Source organism: Lynx rufus, unplaced genomic scaffold (genome assembly GCF_022079265.1).
Source record: "Lynx rufus isolate CCGP_SWC_20201006 ecotype Redwood Valley unplaced genomic scaffold, mLynRuf1.p SCAF_6, whole genome shotgun sequence".
NCBI classification, from domain to species: domain Eukaryota; kingdom Metazoa; phylum Chordata; class Mammalia; order Carnivora; family Felidae; genus Lynx; species Lynx rufus.
In genome coordinates, this window is record NW_025814878.1 from 110,756,308 (window position 1) to 110,776,609 (window position 20,302).

Sequence of the window (20,302 nt, forward strand, 5' to 3'; positions counted from 1 at the left end):
TCCAGAGAAGGAAGGCCCTTCAGAGGCACGTCTGCCTTGTGGCACGTCACCTCTCTCCAGCCCAGTGTGGTTTCCCCGCATGGCACTGACCACTGTCGCGGGGTGACTTTTCTTCCTGTTGCTTCACCTTCAGATCTTGTGTTTGCATTGATTACCTCCTAAGGCCCCTGTGGATTTAGGGGCGCTTGGACTTGGGCATTTCAGGGCCCGGACTACATTTCCCAGGCTGTCTTCTGCACCCAGAAACGGCAAGAAAATCCCCCTTGGATGCTCGGTCTCAGGTTTTAGGTGAGCAAAGTACAGGTTCTGCCCCTCCTGTTTTTCAGGTCAGTATTCAGATGTGGGTGTTGTGTGTGTTAACTTTGTTTACTCTCTTCCGTGTTTGAAGGCTAACGTCTCACCCACCGTCCGAGCCCCTGGTATTTCCCTGTCCGTCCTGGAAACTAAAGTGCGACCAGGTTTTTAGCTGAGAAAGGAGATTGGGTTGGATTGGGCCACAGCTGAGCTGTCAGCAAGAGGAGGGGTGACGGGGAGTTAGTCTCCATCCTCTCCTCCTGGGAAACCTAATTCTGAAGGACAAAACCGGGAAGTCCTCTGCTAGGCCTCCCGAAAGGCCTGAGTTGGTAGTGGTGGCCTGTGCTGGGTCCTACCAGAGCCCTCGTTGCTTTACCGGTCCCCAGATGCCTGGGGCCGTGCAGCATAGTGCTGGAGCAGAGTACTCCCCACTCCGCAGAGGCCTGGAGGCCGCAGAGTGCCAGTCAAACTTCCTGTCATGACAAAAACATTCAAAAACCTTAGAACTTCCTCACCCTGATAAATGGCATCTATGAAAAACCCATAATTAACATTAGACTGAATGATGAGAAACCTAACGTTTTCCCTCGATGCTCAGGAAAGACAAGGATGTCTGTCTTGCCATTACTCAACGTTGTACTGGAGGGTCCAGCCAGGGCAAGCAGGAAAGTGAATTAAAAGTTATCTGGGGGGCACTTGGGTGGTTCAGTGTCCAACTCTTGATTTCAGCTCAGGCCATGATCTCACAATTCATGAGCCCTGTGTCGGGCTCTGCTGACAGCGTGGAGCCTGCTTGGGATTCTTGCTCTCCCTCTCTCTGCCCCTCTCAAGCTCAAGTGCTCTTTCCCTCCCTCTCTCTCTCTCTCTCTCTCTCTCAAAATAGACTTTAAAAAATAAAGTTATTTGGGTTAGAAAAAAAAGTAAAACTATGTCTGTAGACAACATGATCTCGTACATAGAAAATCCTAAAGAATCCACCAAAAATACATATAAACACTTAAGTGTTTAAACACATAGAAACAACATAATTCAGCAAGGGTACAGGTTATAAAATTGATACACAAAAATCATTCATACTCCTTTATACACACAGCTGAAGAAAGTGAGAATGAAATTAATAAACAATTTCATTTATAATAGCATCAAATAATAAAATGCTTATGAATAAGTTTTACCAAAAAATCGTACAATTTATACTTTGAAAATTACAGAACATTGTTGAACAAAAGTAAAGACCTTAAGTGGAAAGACAGCCCATGTTCATGGATTGGAAAACTTAGATGGCAGATTACACAATCCCTATCAAAATCTCAGACGACTTCTTTGCAGAAATTTGACAAGCCGAAACTAAAATTCATGTGGAAATTCCAGGGATCTAAATTTTTTTTTTTTAACATTTATTTATTTTTGAGACAGAGAGAGACAGAGCATGAACGGGGGAGGGGCAGAGAGAGAGGGAGACACAGAATCAGAAACAGGCTCCAGGCTCTGAGCCATCAGCCCAGAGCCCGACGCGGGGCTCGAACTCACGGACCGCAAGATTGTGACCTGAGCTGAAGTCGGACGCTTAACCGACTGAGCCACCCAGGCGCCCCAAAATTCCAGGGATCTAGAATAGCCTAAGCAATCTTGAAAAAGAACAAAATTGGAGGGCTCATTTTGCAGTTTCAAAACTTACTACAAAGCTATGGTAACCAAGATAATGTGGTACTGGCATAAGATAGACATATAGATCAATGGAATAGAATCGAGGGTCCAGAAATAAACATTTACATTTAAGGTCAGTTGGTTTGGGACAAAGGCAACAAGACAATTAAACGGAAGAATTGTCTTCCACGAAAAGTGCTTGGACAACCGGATATTCACATGCATGAGAACGAAGTTGGACTCCCACCTCACACCACATAGAAAAATTAACTCAAAATGGATCAAAGGCTTAAATATAAGAATTGAAACTATAGGGGCACCTGGGTGGCTCAGTTAAGCGTCCGACTTTGGCTCAGGTCATGATCTCGCGGTCCCTGAGTTTGAGCCCCGCGTCGGGCCCTGTGCTGACAGCTCAGACCTGGAGCCTGTTTCAGATTCTGTGTCTCCCTCTCTCTGACCTTCCCCCGTCCATGCTCTGTCTCTCTCTATCTCAAAAATCAATAAACGTTAAAAACAAAAATTTTTTTTAAAAGTTTAAACTATAAAACTCTTAGAAAAAGACATAGGCATAAATCTTTGTGACCATGGATTAGGTAATGATTTCTCAAATATAACACCAAAAAACAGCAACAAAAGAAAAAAAAATCGATAAATTGGATATCACAATAAAAACTTGTGTTCAAAGAACATCCTAAAGAAAAATTGAAAAGACAACTCAGAATGAGAGAGAATGTTTTAAAATTGTATATCTGGTAAGGGACATCTAGACTGTGTAATTCCAATAGGGGCATTCTGGTGACTCAGTCAGTTGAGCATGTGACCTCATGGTTTGTGAGTTCGAGGCCCACCTAGGGCTCTGTGCTGACCGTGCAGAGCCTGCTTGGGATTCTCTGTCTCTGCCTCTCTCCGGCTCACCCACGTGCGGCTCTCTCCCTCTCTCTCTCTCTCAAAAATAAGTAAACATAAAAAAAAAAAAAAAAAGAATTGGGGCGCCTGGGTGGCTTAGTCGGTTGAGTGTCCGACTTCGGCTCAGGTCATGATCTCATGGTCTGTGAGTTCGAGCCCCGTGTCAGGCTCTGTGCCGACAGCTCGGAGCCTGGAGCCTATTTCAGAATCTGCGTCTCCCTCTCTTTCTGACCCTGCCCTGTTCATGCTCTGTCTCTGTCTCAAAAAAATAAATAAACGTTGAAAAAAAAAATTAAAAAAAAAATTTCTACAACTCAATAATAAAGACTTGAATAGACCTCTCTCCAGAGATAAATGGCCAATAAGCACCTGGAAAGATGCTTGGCATTAGCCATCAGGGAAATGAAAATCAAAACCACAATAAGATACTGCTTCACACTCACTAGGATTGCTATAATTTTAAAAAGATAACAAGTGTTGGCAAAGACGTGGAGAAACCCTTGTTGCTGATGCAAATGTGAAATGGCGTGGCCGCTTGGGAAAGCTATCCGGCAGTTCCTAAAAAAAGTTGAAGAGTGACCATGTGACCCGCAGTTACCTACCATACGATACTGCTCCTAGATAGACACCCGAGAGAAATGAGAACATACATCCACAGAAAAACTTCTACACGCATGTTGATAGCAACATCAAAATAGCCCCAAACTGGAAACAACCCAAATGTCCACCAGTTGACAAATGGATAAATAAAAGGTGTTCTATACTAGGGGGTATCACTTGGTGATAAAAAGGAATGAAGTAACTGCTTCATGCCATCACATGGATAAATCCTGAAAATGTGTTACGTGAAAGAAGCCAGACCAAAAAAAGGCCACCTGTGTGTGATTCCAGTTACACAAAATGTCAGAACAGACCAATCCATAGACAGTGGATTAGTGGTGGCTTAGGACCTGGGGTGTGGGGCTTCTTTTGGGGGTGATGAGAACGTTCTAAAATGTTCTGATGGTTGCACCACCCTGTGAGTAAAAACCACTGAGTGGTCACTTTAAATGGGTGAATTTTATATGAGTTATATATAGTTATTTTAGAACACACGCGACGGAGAGGGACGGGGGAGAGAGAATCCCAAGCAGGCTCCACACTCAGCACGGAGCCTGACGTGGGACTTGATCCCCCGACCCTGGGATCATGACCTGAGCCGAAATCAAGAGTCAAGACGCTCAACTGACGGAGTCACCCAGGCGCTCCTATATGAGTTATGTCTTAATTTATATCTTTAAGATATCTTAATATATTGTATCATATATACATGTACACATACACATAAATACGACTATGTAATATATATTTACGGTCACCACACAGCCTGACTTGTATGCTTCCTGTTTTCACTGCTCACACTCCAGACAGGCGCTCTCCCCCTCCCCGCCAGCCCCTGCTCGATCCCAAGCTGCCCTGTCACCTGCTGCTAGCCGCACCCCCCACCCCCCCCACATTTGTGCTTTCCTGCCATACAGCGCTCTGCACAGTCCTGCCGTTGTCCCCTGGGGGAATGTGGCTGAGACTCCAGAACCCTTTCTCGGGATTCCTCCAGGCACCGAGGGCTGGCAAAGCCTTCCGATCTTGTGTGCCCGACGGGCCTGGGCGACAGCACCCTGCAAAGAGGTTGTATGCCACTCCTTGCTTCTGGGTCTAAAACCCAACTAGCCTCCACTGGTGACTCCTGGAGCTGGGGGATCCAGCCCCTTGGCCCTTTCTGCTTCCCGCAGGCTGCCTGAAGATGTGAGTTGTGGAGGGGGACGGTTTTTAGGAAGGAAAAGAGACGCCCCGAAGGACTGGATGGCGTGTGTGGGGACAGGAGGTGTGGGAGAAGGAACCGTTGCCCGTGGTTGGGAGGGGAACCTCCTCAGGGCCTCTCAGAGAGCCCTCCTTTTGCCCTCCACCCCTCACAAGCACAGACACTCGGTATTCTTACACAGGCTTTTATTCAGGAGTCAGGGGCTGCTTCCCTTCCCTGGTCCCTGCCTGCCCATCCCCCCCATAGAACCCCATTCAGGTGGGGCTTGTCCTTCATCTGCCTCACAAACCCCCCTCCGGGGCTACACCAGCAAGTAGGGGGAGGGGGCGCTCAGGAAGAACCCCCTACCTGCAGAGGCAGTTCTGGCAGGGCCGGTGGGCGGGGATCTCTCTTGAACCCCCACCCAGACCCAGGATTGAGGTGGGAGGGGCAGGAGGGGTCCAGGCAGGGGATGCAGTCATAGGTGGCAACCTGAACTCCTAGCCAACCAGGCCTCGCACCCCAAAGGCATCTGTGGATGAGGCGTGCCCTGCAGCCTTTCCCTTCCAGAAGGCCTTCAGCCAAGAAGCATCTTGTTTGGGGGCGGGGGACGGGGTGGGGGAGATGGCAGGAGGACAGCTGATCTCTTCACCCTGGGAAGGCAGAAGGTCTTCCTGGAAACAGTCTCAGACTCAGAGGGCTTAAAGAAGAAGCCAGGGGACTAGGAGGGGTCAAGGGGTCTCTGGGAAGCACCGATATCTTCTGTCCCTGGAAGAGCAGAAACGTGACCACAGGACAACAGGAGAATGGGCACGAGTGGCCGCAGGAACACTGCCCAGCACGGTCTGCAGCTAGCTAAGGGGAGACCCCCACAGAGGCAGAGGCACTCCCGGGGCAGAGCCAGGAGTTGGCCTTAGGCCTCCCGAGAGCACAAGGTTACTGGCTTGGCGTCTGGCCAGAAGCTGGGGTCAAGGCTGGGGGGCCGGGGGGCGGCTACTGGGCCACAGAGCAGGACCTTCCCAGGAAACTGTGGCCTCTTGCTTGGAGAAAGACCACCTGGAGCGGGCACGAGGCCAGGGTCCCCCCACCAGGCCTTGCCTTTGAGTGATGACCCCTTCAGAAGATTCCAGCCAGCACCAGCAGAGGCAGGAGCAGCAGCCCCAGAAGGGGGCCCCAGATGTGACCAGGGCCCGACTTCAGCCCTGACTTGATGCTAGGCTTTTCAGGGCCCTCTGCGCCTGTGGGGAGGGAGAGGGCCTCAGCCTGGAGACAGCTCTGCCCGACCTCCCACCCTCCCTGCCAGGCATGTAAGCGGGGGCCCAGCAGCCAGGGAGGAAGCTCTGACTCAGAGGGTGCATGCCCCGCTATGGCCATAACCCCTATGGCTGGGGGCAGGGCGCCGACATTCTAGAGGAAGACGGGGAAGTGGGACGAACACTACAGGTCTTACCTGGCAAAGACGACTGCAGGGCCAGGGTTCGCCCACCCACGGCATTGGAGGTGGCAGAGGTATTGGGGGAGTTAGACAGGGACTTGGAGGAGGTGTGCCCCACGTGGTCCAAGGTGGCCGGCAGCCCACCTGTCTTGTCCTGGACTGGAGAAACTGAGGCCAAGACCTCACTGGAAGGAGACAACTCGGCCTCGACCTTGCCTGCTTTCTGGGAGTGGGGTTGTGGCTCCCGTGTCCCTGTCAAGAACATCTTGGGGTGCAGAGAACTCTCTGGGGTCTTGGGGGGCATTCTTGTCCTGCTGGCCTCTTTGCCTGCCAATTGGGAGATGGGATCATTGGTCGATTTGGAGAAGGTTGCTGGCCCCTCGTCCAAGGCAAAGGGGCTGTGAGTTGCCAAAAAGGAAGGGACCTCAGTCGTTAAGGAAGGTGGAGCCTCTGTTGCCATGGAGGGGGAATCTTCCGTTGCTAAGGGAGACGGGGCCTTGGTTTCTACAGCCGGAAGAGCCTTGGTTGCCAGGGGGCCCGAGACCTCTGTTACCAAGGAGGACGGATTTTCCGTTGCCACGGAAGAAGGGATACCGCTTTTCCTAGAACTTGAAGCTTCCGTTGCCAGGGAAGATGGGGCCTCAGTTACCAGGTAAGGCAAATCCTGAGCCTCCTCCGGGTCTCTGATGAGTTCTGATAAGAAACAAGGCTTTGGCATTAGTGCTGTGGCAGGACCCCGTGTCCGGAGCGCCCCCCGGCAATCAAGATGAGGCGACCAAATGTCTGACGATGACACACAAACACATCCTCTCCAGCGACTATGTCCTTCATTCATAATAAATGATACTTATTTAAAAAATATTTTTAATTTTTTTTAAGGTTTATTCATTTTTCAGAGACAGAGTGTGAGCGGGGGAGGGGCAGAGAGAGAGGGAGACACAGAATCGGAAGCAGGCTCCAGGCTCTGAGCTGTCAGCACAGAGCCCGAGGCGGGGCTCGATCTCACAAACTGAGAGATCATGACCTGAGCCGAAGTCGGACGCTTAACCGACGGAGCCACCCAGGCCCCTAAATGATACTTTTTTATAACCTTGTTGTTTTATTATAACGTTGTAACAGTGGCTTCTCCATCCTCCTCCTCCAAATCCTCTCTCCGCGCTCACACAATCACTTTTTCAGGGGACTCTCCAGCTAGGTGCCTGTGCCCGACGCAGGCCCGGTCCCTTCAAGTCCACGCCCACCGCCAGGCTCCGCCCGCATGGGGGACCATTTCCCTCTGGTCACGCCCACCTCGCCCGGCGCTCGGGAGCCGCCGGACTCTCCTCTACCCTCCACTTGGGGGGTTGAAAACCAGTCACTTTGAATGACAGGGGGCCAAAGTGGCTGAGCAAGGAAGGCGAATTGGGCTTGGGAACCCGCATAGGGTGGGCCCGCCAAGGGCCCCCGGAGGTCGCATCCCGCCAGGCCCCTCCCCCTGCCCGTGCATCTCTTGGAAGTCCCGGGAGGCTCTAGGACCGTCCCGTAGGCATCCCTTCCCTCCCCTTCTTTCTCCTCCCCATCCACCCCCAACTCACCACAGAGGAAGTTCTCGCAGCGGTAGCCGGAGGGACACAGGGAGCACGGAGTCCCTTCCTGGTAGGGCCTCTTTCCCTTCACGTTCCCCCTGCGGGAGGCGAGGACTGTGCTGGGCGCGGGGGGGGGGGGGGGGGCGGTCCCTACAAACCCCTGTCCTTATCCCTCATACACACACCTAGGCCGGTAGTACCCCTGGGTCTTGCTCCCAACTAACTTGCTGGGCCAATGAGAGCAGACTCCCATCGGTGCCCTCACAGCTCCCCCAAGGGCCCCAGATTGGCCCCCTCCCACTTTCTTAGACTGCCAACTCAACCCTCCCCTTGGCCCTGCTCATCCCCTACCCCCAGGACTCCCTGGGCACTCACGGAGGCTCATAGTTGCAAACCAGCAAATGGATATTGGTCTCCTCAACACCCTGGAGCTTCTCACAGAAGTGGGAGCCACAGCCAATCCTCTCTGTCTTGGCCCAGACCACCTGAAGGAGGGCAAACTCAACAGTTTAGTCTGGGTGGGATTGTCCCTAGCTAGTGTCTCTACACCAGTGTTCTATGGGTGGAGAGAAGAGGATCCCTACAACCTGTGAGATCCAAGTCTGAGGACATGCAGCTTCAGGACAAAACTCTAAACAGGGATTTTGCTGGGGGGGGGGGGGCGGTGGTGTGGAATTTGTTCTGAACAATCTAGTTCCCCCTGCCAACCACACACATTGTTTGGACAGGCCTCTCTGAAAACCTTCCCTTTGTATATACCCTCATAAATTCTTCTTGTGCATTTTTTTTTTTTTTGCAATTTCCTGTGCATTTTAAACAGGGTACATCCAAAGGAATGAATCTCAAATGGGAGAATCTTGGATACCAGTAACAAGCAAAATCCAAGAAACAGAAGAAGCCATTTTGGAAGCAGAGCTTCCCCCAAATCACAAGTAAGCAGGGATCTGCTCTGCTGTTTCTAAGTCTGGGCCCCCTACCTGCTAGAAGGAATTCTGTCTTAAGTATAAAATTTTTAAATTCAAAACTTTCGGGCACTGCCATGGGCTGAGACCAGCAGCCTCCCCTTGTTTCTAGGCCCACTCTGCTCGGGAGTCGCTCAAATGGAGGCCAGTTTTTGCTCTGAGATCTAGCTCTGGCTATTATCCTACACACAACCCCAGGATTGGGGTTTTTCTACTTAAGTCAGCTGAAGGTACCAGTATGGAGCATCTCCCAGGCAGAAATGACCCCAGAGTTCATGTGCACTCAGCCCTGGAGAACATGGGGCTGGAGGTGGAGCAGCCCCACTCCCGCTGGGCACTGACGGCAATCCTGCAGGAAGATCCGGCGCGCGCGCGCGCGCTCATGCTGGGGGTAAGGGAAGTGTGAGAAATTGCAGGGCACAGAGGGAAGGGAACCAGGGAGGGTTGCTGGGCACTTACAACCTCTCCATCTGGGTGGATGATACTAGGATTCCCTTCCCTAAAGAGTAGCACTAAAAATACCACTCAAAAGAAGCCCTGGAAAGTGGAATTCGTGGATATGGGTGGGAAGATGTTTATTAAAAAAAAAAAAAAAATTGTCATGGTATTGTTTGAACAATGAGCATTGGGTGCAGAAAATAACTCAAGAACACTAATGTTAATTCCCCTACACACCCATACACACACCCTACAGTACCCCCACCCAACACCTCTTATCTGCAAACTCCAACTTTCAAAGTGCAGTGAGAACCCTGACGTAAGCAAAATGTGACTGTGAGGGGCAGGAAATGCTCTCGGAGTCTCCCTGGAACCTTCGCTCAGTGACGATTTGCTCTCATTTACACATAGTTTTTAAAAGCAGAAGAAAAGTTAAACACACACAATAGTCTATTTGCTTTATCGGTCCCTGGCAGAGTAGAAGCAGCAACTTAGACGCTATGAGAAATGACAGAAGAGGGACAATGAGAAGACCGCGGGCACAAACAGCCCTGACTAACTTAGGTCGGACAGGACCGCTTAGACGTCTATCAGGATTGCCTAGAATAATTACCGTCCACGAAACTGGCTCTGCGACACCTAACTTAGGTCCCCTCAGTCCGAGGAGGACGGGAGGGGCCACATAGATTTTCAAACGACTCGTGGGTTTTGGAGTCAACTGAAAATGGTTTAGGCAGTTTAAGAAGCGGACTCCCAGGCGGTGAAGGGACAGGTGGCCTCTGCCCCGCCCCGCCCGCTGCTCGTGCGGCCCCGCCCACTAGTCATGTAGCCCCGCCCAGTGCTCTTGTGGCCCGCCCCCGCCCACCCGCCCCGCGGCTTCGCACCTGCGTGTAGTGGCCGCACATCTGGCCCTGGTCGCAGGTGGCTGCGCTGAGGTTGTAGTGCTCGCGCTCGTGGTGCCACTCCTCCATGGCCAGCGGCACGTCCAAGCCCTCGTCCGTGATGGCAAACAGGTTCTCCCCGCGCCGCCCGCGCTCCTTGTTGTGGCCCCACACGCACTTCTGCGCGTAGGCCTTGGCGAAGGCGGCCAGCTCCTCGTCCCACCTCTGCGGGGCAGGTCGGAGAGGGAGGTGAGGAACGCCTTGGGCTCGGTGGAGGTGGGAGAGGGTTGCGGGAGAGAGAGGTGAGGATACCCACAATTCTGGGGATCAGAGAAGGTTGAAGGTGTCCTGGGGGCCTCTGGGGGCCGGAGACCCTCCCCTCCTTCGGGGTGACTCTTGGCCAAGATCAGGAACAGGTCTATGCTCCTGGCAGGCTTCTGTGGGGGTGGGGGGGGGGATGGGAGGGTGCCACCCCAGGCCATGGAGTGAGCTAAGCTTGGGACCATTTACCAGCTGTGTGATTTTAGACAGAGTGCCTGACCTTTCTGAAGTCTCGTGATGCTTTGGGAGGAATAAATGAGATGATGTTTGTGACACTGTTGTTATTAATTAAAATTAATATCCTCCTGCGTGAAAGGTGGCGTCTGTGCCCTGCCTACCTCCCAGGACTGTCTGCCTGCTCTGAAGACCACAGAACGTCCAGTGAGATGTTCAAGGGCTGCACTGTTGATCCAGCCCCTCCCAACCCCTCACCCTCCCACCATAAATATGATACTCCCCTCTCAGGTCCCACTCTCCCCTTGGGGTCGCCCAGCCTCCATGGCTTTACCAGCTCCAGGCTTCCCTCCCAAGTGCTATTCCCAGGTGCTCTCAACTCTTGTCAACTGACAACTGACAACCCCTTTCCCCAAGAAAATTAAGTGTCCCTGTGTGACCCTTACGGAGAGGCCTGCTTTCAGAGCCTTGGTGTCTCAAGGAGCTGTCAGATCCCAACGTCCCGTCCTTCAGGCGGGACTTCAGGTGAGGCAGCGGGAGGGGGCATTTTAGGTTAAGGGACCTCTGAGTTCTCTGGGTCCCCAGCCAGGAGGACAGGCCCAGTGTGGGTGGGAAGACGGATTAACAAAGGATTGAGGAGGAAGGCCTGGATCCCATTAAACTTTGTCCTTGGCCTCTCCTAGAAATGGATGGCCTGGCGGCAACTCCTGTTCCACCCTCTGGGGGCCCAGCCAGCTGTGGGAGCCAGACGGCCTGTAAAGTGTCAAGAGCTTGGGCGACCCTGAGAGGAGGAGGGGATGGGGCTCCTCACCCACACAAGGTTCTCAGGAGCAGCTGCCTGCGAAGGGGGGGTGGGGAGGGGCGGTCACACTGGACTGGGACCCCCCCACTTTGTGACTATGGGTGAATCCCTTTCCCTCCCTGGGTGTTTTTGTCCCAAATCACTGGTCCCGGAGCGTCTTCAGGCTCTGGGAGTAAGTAAGGGCGGGTAGGGAGAGGGAAAGGGCAAGGTACGGGGAACCTGGATCTGGGTGTCTGGGATGATGTGCGGGGCTCCAGACTAAACTGCGACCTCCTTCAGGGTATGTCACCCCAGTGTCTGGCACAGTGCTGGCTCATAGCAGGTGCTCGATACGCATGTGTCAACTGTTGATGACTGAGACAGACCCTGCTTAAAAGCGGTCTCCCTACTGAGCCCGGCTGTGATTCCTGTTCGGGCTGGCTGCGTGGAGTTCCGCCAGTAGAGTCGTTCCTGTGGGTCTCAGGTCTTCTCAGTCTTCCAGAGACCCCCGTGGGTATTTGAGAGTCACGGCACCCACCCACATTGGCCACATGGTCACCATCTGGAAGCAAGTCCGTTCATTCATCCACTCATTCAACACACAGTCTTGGGCACTGTACCAGCCTGGAGGTGAGAGCAAGGACCTAGAAGCCCAAGTTCACATTGTCATAAACTGGTGATTGGGCCACCGTGTGCTAAATGACACATATGCAATGGATACTATAGAGGCACCAAAGAGGGCCCTTTAGAGGAGGCACTAAACTAAGTGCTAAAACTGAGGCATTGGTCAGGTGGACGGGGAAAGACATCTGAACCGAGGCACAGCACGAGCAAAGGCCTAGAGGTGAGATACAACGTTTTGTCTGGGGAAGGAGAAGCTGTTGAGGTTACTGAGGGAAAAACTGAGCAGGAGAGGAGGCTGGAGGTGTAAGCAGGGGTAGACACACAGAGAGAGCCTTCTCAGGAGCTGGAGGTCTATCCCGAGGCGGTCAGGAGCCAGTGGGAGCCATTGAAGGGTTTTGAGCAAGGTCAGGCCCATGTGTTGGATTGTTCATTCTGGAAGCAGAGGCCGGAGGCGGGGGGAGCAGGCCGAGACCGTTTTAGGAGTCCTTGGGAGAAGTAATGAAACACTGGATCAGGGTTGTAGGAAGGAATGAGGATGGGGAAGTAGGGTTCAAGGAAAATTGAACCCTCTGGGAGGTAAAAGCAGTGATGATTAGATGTGGACGCTCAGGGAGAGAAAGGCGTCCATGATAACTGCCACCTGTGTCATCCTGGATTCATTCCCTCTTTGGTTAATCTAACACTTATGAGCCCTTACTGTGCGCCACACGCTGTTCTAAGTGCTTTATAAATATTCACTCATTTGATCCTGGCAACCGTCTTACAGGGGACTTGCTATGTAGTCATCATCTTCAATTTGCAGATGAGGAAGCTGAGACACAGAGAGGTTAAGGCACTTGGCCAAGGTCGCACAGCTAATACATGGCAGAATCAAGGTTTGAACCAGGCCGTCTGTCTCCAGAGTTTCTGTATATACCGCGTGCTGAGGTCGAGCCTGAGCCTTGTCCCAAATTTATCCCGGTGTCCCAGGCCATCCCCTCCTCCCATCACTTCGCACCAGACAGCACCGTATCCCCTGAATATCCAAACTGCTTTCCAGAATGTGGCCCCACCCCAAGGTCCACCTCTGTCCGCAAAGCAGCTCCTGGCTTGGGTAGCCAACAAGACTGTAGGGCATCAGGGATCTACAGACGGAGAAACTGAGGCTCAACAATGAGTTCCAGGCCTCAATCAGGGAGCTACTGGCAGAGCAGGTGCCAGCCTCCCGTGCTCCTCATCTATCGTCTACAGTTCCTGGTTGCCAGGCCGACAGGGGTTGAATGGTCCTGCTGTGTGCATTTCTAGAGGCCTTCCTTGACCTCTGTCATACATCATCCCATCTGATCCTCAGGGTAGGAATTGCCAGTCCCAAGTGATAGATCAGGAAATGGAAGCCTTTGAAGGTAGAGGGACCGGTCCAGAATCACTTCGCCAGACTGAACGGAGCAATTAGAACTCCAGTCTCGGACCCTCAGGCTCACTGCTCTCTTCCCCAGGTGTGACCTTGCTCTGGGGCACTAACTGTGGCGTCCCTGGACACTGCCCAGGAATCCTCCAGGATGGCCCAGAGGACGGCCAGTTCAGCCCTCAGGGAGGGCAGGAAGGGGGTGAATTTCTGATTTTATCTTTTTTCATCTTGAGCATAAACACCCTGCCTCCTGACCCTACCATCAAATAACTCTCCCTCTCGACAGAGGTTACTACCACTCAAAATCTGGCTTCCATCATCTATAGGAACGTCCCTGTATGCTGACAATATTTGCATGTGTCCCCACCAATATACAATAGTATTTTTTACACGTTTAAAACCTTCTGGGGGCGCCTGGGTGGCTCAGTCGGTTGAGCGTCCGACTTCAGCTCAGGTCACGATCTCGCGGTCCGCGAGTTCGAGCCCCGCGTCGGGCTCTGGGCTGATGGCTCAGAGCCTGGAGCTTGCTTCCGATTCTGTGTCTCCCTCTCTCTCTGCCCCTCCCCCGTTCATGCCGTGTCTCTCTCTGTCTCAAAAATGAATAAACGTTAAAAAAAAATTAAAAAAAAAACAAACCTTCTGTAAGTATGTCCTACTGTACGTATATATATATTTTAGATTTCATCCCCCCCCCAGTGTTATATCTGTGAGATTCACTCCATGTTGATATATATGTAACTCTAATTAGGAACCCATTTTACAGATGAAAAACTGAGGGTCCCTACCAGTTTAAGGGACTCCCCCAAATCGCGGGTCTTGTTGCGTGACCGAGACAGGATTTGAACTGTGTGATCCGGCCCGCTTCTGGCTCCTGTTCTCACCCACCTCCATAGACCATCCCTCCTCCCCAGGTGCTGGGGCCCTTCCTGCTGCCCTTGTTCCTCCTCTCATTGTATTAGGAACTTCCTGTGTCCCCTCAATCAGGGGCACCTGCATTTTAGGAAGTGCTGGGAAGGAGTCACTGGAGTGGGAAGCTGGGGCTCCCAGGTCTGGCTCTACCGGCTGTGGGACCCGCAAGCCCCGCCGAGCCTCAGTTTCCTGATCTGTATAATGGGGCTGCCTCTGGGGACCTGTGAATTGCATAGTATCAGGAATTCTGTCACTGACCAGAGAGATGAGTCTCTGAGGGAGCTTCAACCCGGGGGGGGGGGGGGGAGGGATTGGGGGGGGGGTCCTGGCTCAGCGCCCCTTTGGTCTGGGCAGGCGAGCGCCCAGCCCCCCCCAGCCGCACTCACCATTTGCAGCATGTCAGCGGCGGGTGGGAACGCCTGGGCCCGGTAGAGGTTGTGCAGCTCCACCATCACACGTTTCTCATCATCACTGAGGGCGCCGGCGGGGCCCGTGGTGGCCGCCAGCAGCAGCAGTAGCAGCAGACTGCCGGAGCTGTGCATGGTGGCTGGTCCTCTCCGCCTCTCCCGGCCAGGGGTCTGGCGGCCGGATTTAAAGTCCTCCCCACGCAAGCACCACCCTGGCTGGGGCGGCGGGAGGGGCTGTCTGCAGGGCCGGCCCGGCTCACACAGTGTCTCTGGGAGGGCTGGGTGCTTGGGTCCTGACCAGAGTTGAGTCCACTCCCGGCATTTATCTCCCCTTGGAGTCCTTGGCAACAGCCTCCTTTCTCCCGTAACGGGGGCTCAGGCCAAGAGCTCTGTGCGGTCCACAGTCCCTCCTGAGTTGTGGAAAGGTCCCCCCGGGGGGGCAAAATAGAGCAACCCAAGTCACACCCACTGGGCACCCCAGGACAAGCAAGAGGAAGAAAACCACAGGGACCCCATCCCTGAGGATTGGGGAAGATGAGGAAACTCTATTTGACTTACGGGAGAACGGAGGAAGCCAAGATGTGTTTGGTAAAAGGAACGGGCCAACCGAAGCCTAAATCTTGACTCTGCTCCTCTGCCAGCTGAACTGTTGGCAGTTTTGTCAATTAAATCAGTGGCTGTAATAGTACCTACCTCATCGGGCTGGAAGGAGGATTAAATGAGATCAAATGTATGTGAAGCATCCAGTAGAGTATCTGGCACACAGTAGCCCTCAGTAACCGTAGCCAACGATTACTCATATGGCACGGCCTTGGCCAGCCCCCAGCCCCATGGCGGGGTGGGAGTGGGGTGCGGGGGGGTGGGTAGGACTCCTGCCCACGAGAGAAGAGACTGAGGTGTTCCCACTCTAGCCGTATCCTGGAATTGCGCTTTTCACTAGGGAGCAATGTTGGCTTCTCTGTGCCTGTTGAATGCATGTGCTTGAGGTGCTCATTTGGAACTGGGATGTTGGGACCTTTCCTGCTCTGAATATCGAGAAAATAGAATGTGTCTGTTTTTGAAATCAAGAGAGAGCAGAAAAGCAGAGGCATGACTGAGCTGATGCAGCAGGAGTTGGGGGAGTGGGGGGGTGGGGAATTGGAGGGGAAATGGGCCTGGTGGCCAAGCACTTTGATGGTAATGACCATGCAGGGGCAGGGACCAAGGTCTTGGCCTTCCTGAGGCAGGAATCTGGAACCAGTACTCTTGAGTTCAGCTGGGATTCTTTTTTTTTAAATGTTTTTAATGTTTATTTATTTTTGAGAGACAGAGTGCGAGTGGCGGAGGGGCAGAGAGAGAGGGAGACACAGAACTCAAAGTGGGCTCCAGGCTCCGCGCTGTCAGCACAGAGCCGGGTGCGGGGCTGGAACTCACAAGCCGTGAGATCATGACCTGAGCCGAAATTGGATGCTTAACTGACTGGGCCACCCAGGTGCCCCTCAGCTGGGATTCTTAAAGGCTGCCCTCTCAGGGAATGGGGACCTAGAAAAAGTCTACTCTCTGGCGTTGGAAGATGTCAAGAAAACCTGTTACTGCTCAGGTCTCTGGGTAAAAACAAAAGCAAAAACAAACACAACTTGGATCACACACACAGACACACATACCTGTTAGAACTAATTTAGGAACTCAGCAAAGCTGTAAGATACGAAAACAACACACAAAACAAGTGGTATTTCTATACACTAACAATGAATAACCCAAAAGGAAATTAAGAAAACAATTCCATTCATAATAACAATAAATAGAATGAAATAACTTAGGAGTAAACCTAACCAAGGAGGCAACAGACTTGTACATTTAAAACCACAAAACGCTGGGGTGCCCAGGTGGCTCAGTTGGTTAGGTGTCTGACTCTTGATATCGGCTCAGGTCATGATCCCAGGGTTGTGGGCTCGAGCCCTGCATCGGGCTCTGCACTGAGCATGGAGCCTGCTTAAGATTCTCTCTCTCTTTCCCTCTGCTCCTCTCCCCCGCTCATGTGCATGCTCTCTCTTCCCCTTCTCGCTAAAACAAAACTAACAAACAAAAACTACAGAACATTGCTGAAAGAAATTAGAGAAGACATGAATAGGTGAAAAGATATCCCATGTTCATGGATTATAAGTTTTAATACTAAAAGCAATTTATAGAGTGCAATCGCTATCAAAATCCCAATGATGATTTTTGCAGAAATAAAAAAACCCATCCCCCATATGATTCTAAAATCATATGGAATCTCAAAGGACTCCAAATAGCCAAAACAATCTTGAAAAAGAAAAACATAAAGTTGGAGGTCTCACATTTCCTGATTTTTAAATTTACTTCAAAGCTACAGTAATCAAAACAGTGTGGCATTGGCATAAACACAGACATGTAGACCAATGGAGTAGAATACAGATCCCAGAATAAACTCTTGCATATATGATCAAATGTTGACAAGAATGCCAAGACCATTTAATGGAGAAAGGATAGTCTTTTCAACAGGTCGTGTGGGAAAAACTGGCTATCCACATGAAAAAGAATGACGTTGGACCCTTACTTTGCCCCATATACAAAAGTAAAAATAATCAACTCAAAATGGATCAAACACCTACTCATAAGAGCTAAAACTACAAAACAAGAGAAGAAAACATGGGGGGAAACTTCATGACATTGGATTTGGCAAGGATTTTTTGGGTGTGACACCAAAATATAGGCAACAAAAGAAAATATAGATGAATTTCATCTCAAAGAATGAAATAAACACAGTGAAAAGGCAACCCATGGAAGGGAAGGAAATATTATCAAATCCTATACCTGATAAGGGATTAATATATATTAAAAAACTCCTGCAATTCAAGAACAAAGCAACCAAAATTTCTGATTAAAAAATGGACACAGGATTTGAATACACATTTCTCCAAAGATTTACAGGTGAGCCAAAAGCACATGAAAGATGCTCAATGTCTAGTCATTAGGGAAATGCAAGTCAAAACCACAATGATGGGGCACCCGGGTGGCTCAGTCGGTCATCCAGCTCTTAGTTTTGGCTAAGGTCATGATCTCATGGTTCTTGAGATGGAGTCCCACGTCGGGCTTTGGGATGACAGCACAGAGCCTGCTTGGGATTTCTGTCTCTCCTTCCCTCTCTGCCATTCTCTCTCTGCTGCTTTCCCACTTGTGTGTGCATGCCCGTGCTCTTTCTCTCTCTAAATAAATAATTAAATAAACTTAAACACACACACACACACACACACACACACACACACACACACAATGAGATATCACTTCACACCCATTAGGATGGCTGTTATAACAACAAAACAACACTCCTCTGAAAATACCAAGTGCTGGCAAAGATATAGTGAAATCGGAACGCTTGTGCATTGCTCCTGACAACGTAAAATGGTGCAGCCACGTGGAAGACAGTATGGTGGTTACCCAGAAAAATGAAACAGAATAACATTATGATCCAACAATTCCACTTCTGAGTATATATCCAAAAGAATTTAAAGCAGAGATTTGAACAGATATTGGCACATCAGTGTTCATAGCAACGCTATTCATGACAGTTAAAAGATGGAAACAACCCAAATGCCCATCAAAGAGCAACTGATAAACAAAATGTGGTATATACATACAATGAAATATTATCCAGCCTTAAAAAGGAAGGATATCTATTGGGCACCTGGGGGCTCAGTCAGTTAAGCCTCCGACTCGATCTCAACTCAGGTCTTGATCTCAGAGTCGTGAGTTCAAGCCCTTTGTCGGGCTCCATGCTGGGTGTGGGGCCAACTTAAAAAAAAAAACAAAAGGAGTGGATGAACCTTGAAGACATTCTGCTAACTGAAATAAGCCAGACACAAAAAGATAACTATTGTATGATTCCACTTATATGAGGGACATAGACTAGTCAAATTCATAGAGACAGAAAGTAGAACAGTAGTTTCCAGCGGCCAGGAGGAGAGGGAAATGAAGAGTTATTTTTTTAATGCATACAGTTTCAGTTTGGCAAGATGAAAAAGTTCTGAAACTGGATGTGGTGATGGTTGCAGAGTGTGTGAATGTGCTTTAATGCCACTGAACTGCACACATGAAAATGGGCAAGAGTAAACTTTGTTATGTTATGCGTATTTTACCACAAACAAAACTTGGTATTTTATTTCATTTATTTATTTTTTTTTTAAACGTTTTTTATTTATTTTTTGAGACAGAGAGAGACAGAGCATGAACGGGGCAGGGGCAGAGAGAGAGGGAGACACAGAATCGGAAGCAGGCTCCAGGCTCTGAGCTGTCAGCCCAGAGCCCGACGCGGGGCTCGAACTCACAGACTGCGAGATCGTGACCTGAGCTGAAGTCGGACGCTTAACCGACTGAGCCACCCAGGCGCCCTATTTTTTAAAGTTTATTTATTTATTTTAAGAAAGAGAGTGTGAGTGCGTGTGAGGGGAAGGGGGAGAGAGAGAGAGAGAGAGAGAATCCTAAGCAGCACAGAGCCCAACATAGGGCTCAATCTCACAAACCTGTGAGATCATGATGTGACCCAAAATCAAGAGTCGAACGCTTAACTTAGGTGCCCCAAAACTTAGGAATTCTTAAACTGGTCCAAAGTAGGATGGATATTGAGTAGTGGTGGTGGTGGTGGGAGTAGTCTCAGCAGAAATAAAGGAAAATCATGTCTGGAGGGAGCTTTCACAACCCAGGCCACTTGGGTCATCCACGAGGGAAAACAAACCCCCGCTTTAGCGCACAATCAGAAATTATAAAACACACAGGGAACTGAGCTATGGTGAGCAGCAGCATACAACACAAATGGGAGGGTTTCTGTCCCTCAAATTTGAGATAATAGAACAGTCTGGAAGACTTTCAAATATCTATGTTTAAGATGATTAAGGAAATAAATAGGTTGCTGGAAAAAGGAGAAGCCAGGTTTAGGAAGTAGAGTGAAGCGTGAGAATTTGAAGAGTTGAGGAAAGTGGGTCAGTCTGTCGGGAGGAGGAGGGAGTGGAAGAGAGAAGGGTACGAATCACCAGATTCCACCACAGCCCAGCCTGAAAGGCAGCTCTCCCAGGGGGTTTAGCTGATAAAGCTGCGAGATGGTATCTTTCCTCTAGGGACAGGAGAATGTGGCAAGTCCCTGAAAGCTGCTTGGGCTTGAGATAGAAATAAGGGGACTTAGAAGAAAACTTCCCAGGGAGTAAAGTGCTGAAGACCCCGCCTGGGAGCGGCTGGGCAGAAGTGGGAAGGACACAGTTCTCAGACACTGCCTGGGTGGAAGCAGGCACCACACTCGGGCTGCCCTGTGTGACAGGGAAAAACAGCTTTGTAGTACAATGGGCAGCATTCGTTCACTCGTCATTCATTCATTCATTCACTCAACAAAGATTTGCAGCGTTTCCCCACTGGGCCAGGTGCTGAGCTGGGTGAGAAAGATAGACCCAGTCCCCACTGTCATGACGCAGGAGATGCACCAGGAAACATGGATAGTGTTGTGGGTAAGAGTGTGGGGCTTTCCAGGTCGGTGACCTTGGGCAAGCTATTTCCCTGCTTGTTAGCCTCAGTTTCCTCATCCGTAAATTGGGTTTAGAACAGAACCTACCCCATAGGATGGTTGTCAGCATTAAGTGAGTTAATACATGGGTAGGGCTTGGGATAGTGCCTCGCACATTCTAAGTGCTCATTGAGTTAGCCAATATGAATGTATCTATTATTATTATTATTTATTATTATTATTATTACAGGTGGGAGAATTAACAGGGCCTCAAGTTGTAGCAGGAAAAAAAATACAGCAGCCTAG

General features: G+C 50.6%; 1 protein-coding gene across 1 annotated transcript; it reads right to left on the reverse strand.

The window, feature by feature from the left end:
- Positions 1-5,576: 5,576 nt before the first annotated feature.
- On the reverse strand, positions 5,577-14,643 carry PI16 (peptidase inhibitor 16). The gene is made up of 6 exons (XM_047103232.1): positions 14,488-14,643; positions 9,909-10,130; positions 8,000-8,109; positions 7,634-7,722; positions 6,075-6,752; positions 5,577-5,862 (listed from the first exon to the last, which is right to left on the reverse strand). Exons 1-6 carry the CDS (start codon positions 14,641-14,643, stop codon positions 5,741-5,743), a joined length of 1,377 nt encoding a protein of 458 aa, XP_046959188.1. The 3' UTR covers positions 5,577-5,740.
- Positions 14,644-20,302: the final 5,659 nt, after the last annotated feature.

Bases quoted from the DNA above. Each gene is read 5' to 3' on its own strand.
- PI16 (XM_047103232.1), bottom strand. From the start codon at position 14,643: ATGCACAGCTCCGGCAGTCTGCTGCTACTGCTGCTGCTGGCGGCCACC. The intron at 6,753-7,633 runs GTGAGTTGGGGG...GTTTCTTATCAG, and splicing joins CTGCGAGAACTTCCTCTGTG to AACTCATCAGAGACCCGGAG. The intron at 5,863-6,074 runs GTAAGACCTGTA...CCCTCCCCACAG, and splicing joins CCTGCAGTCGTCTTTGCCAG to GCGCAGAGGGCCCTGAAAAG.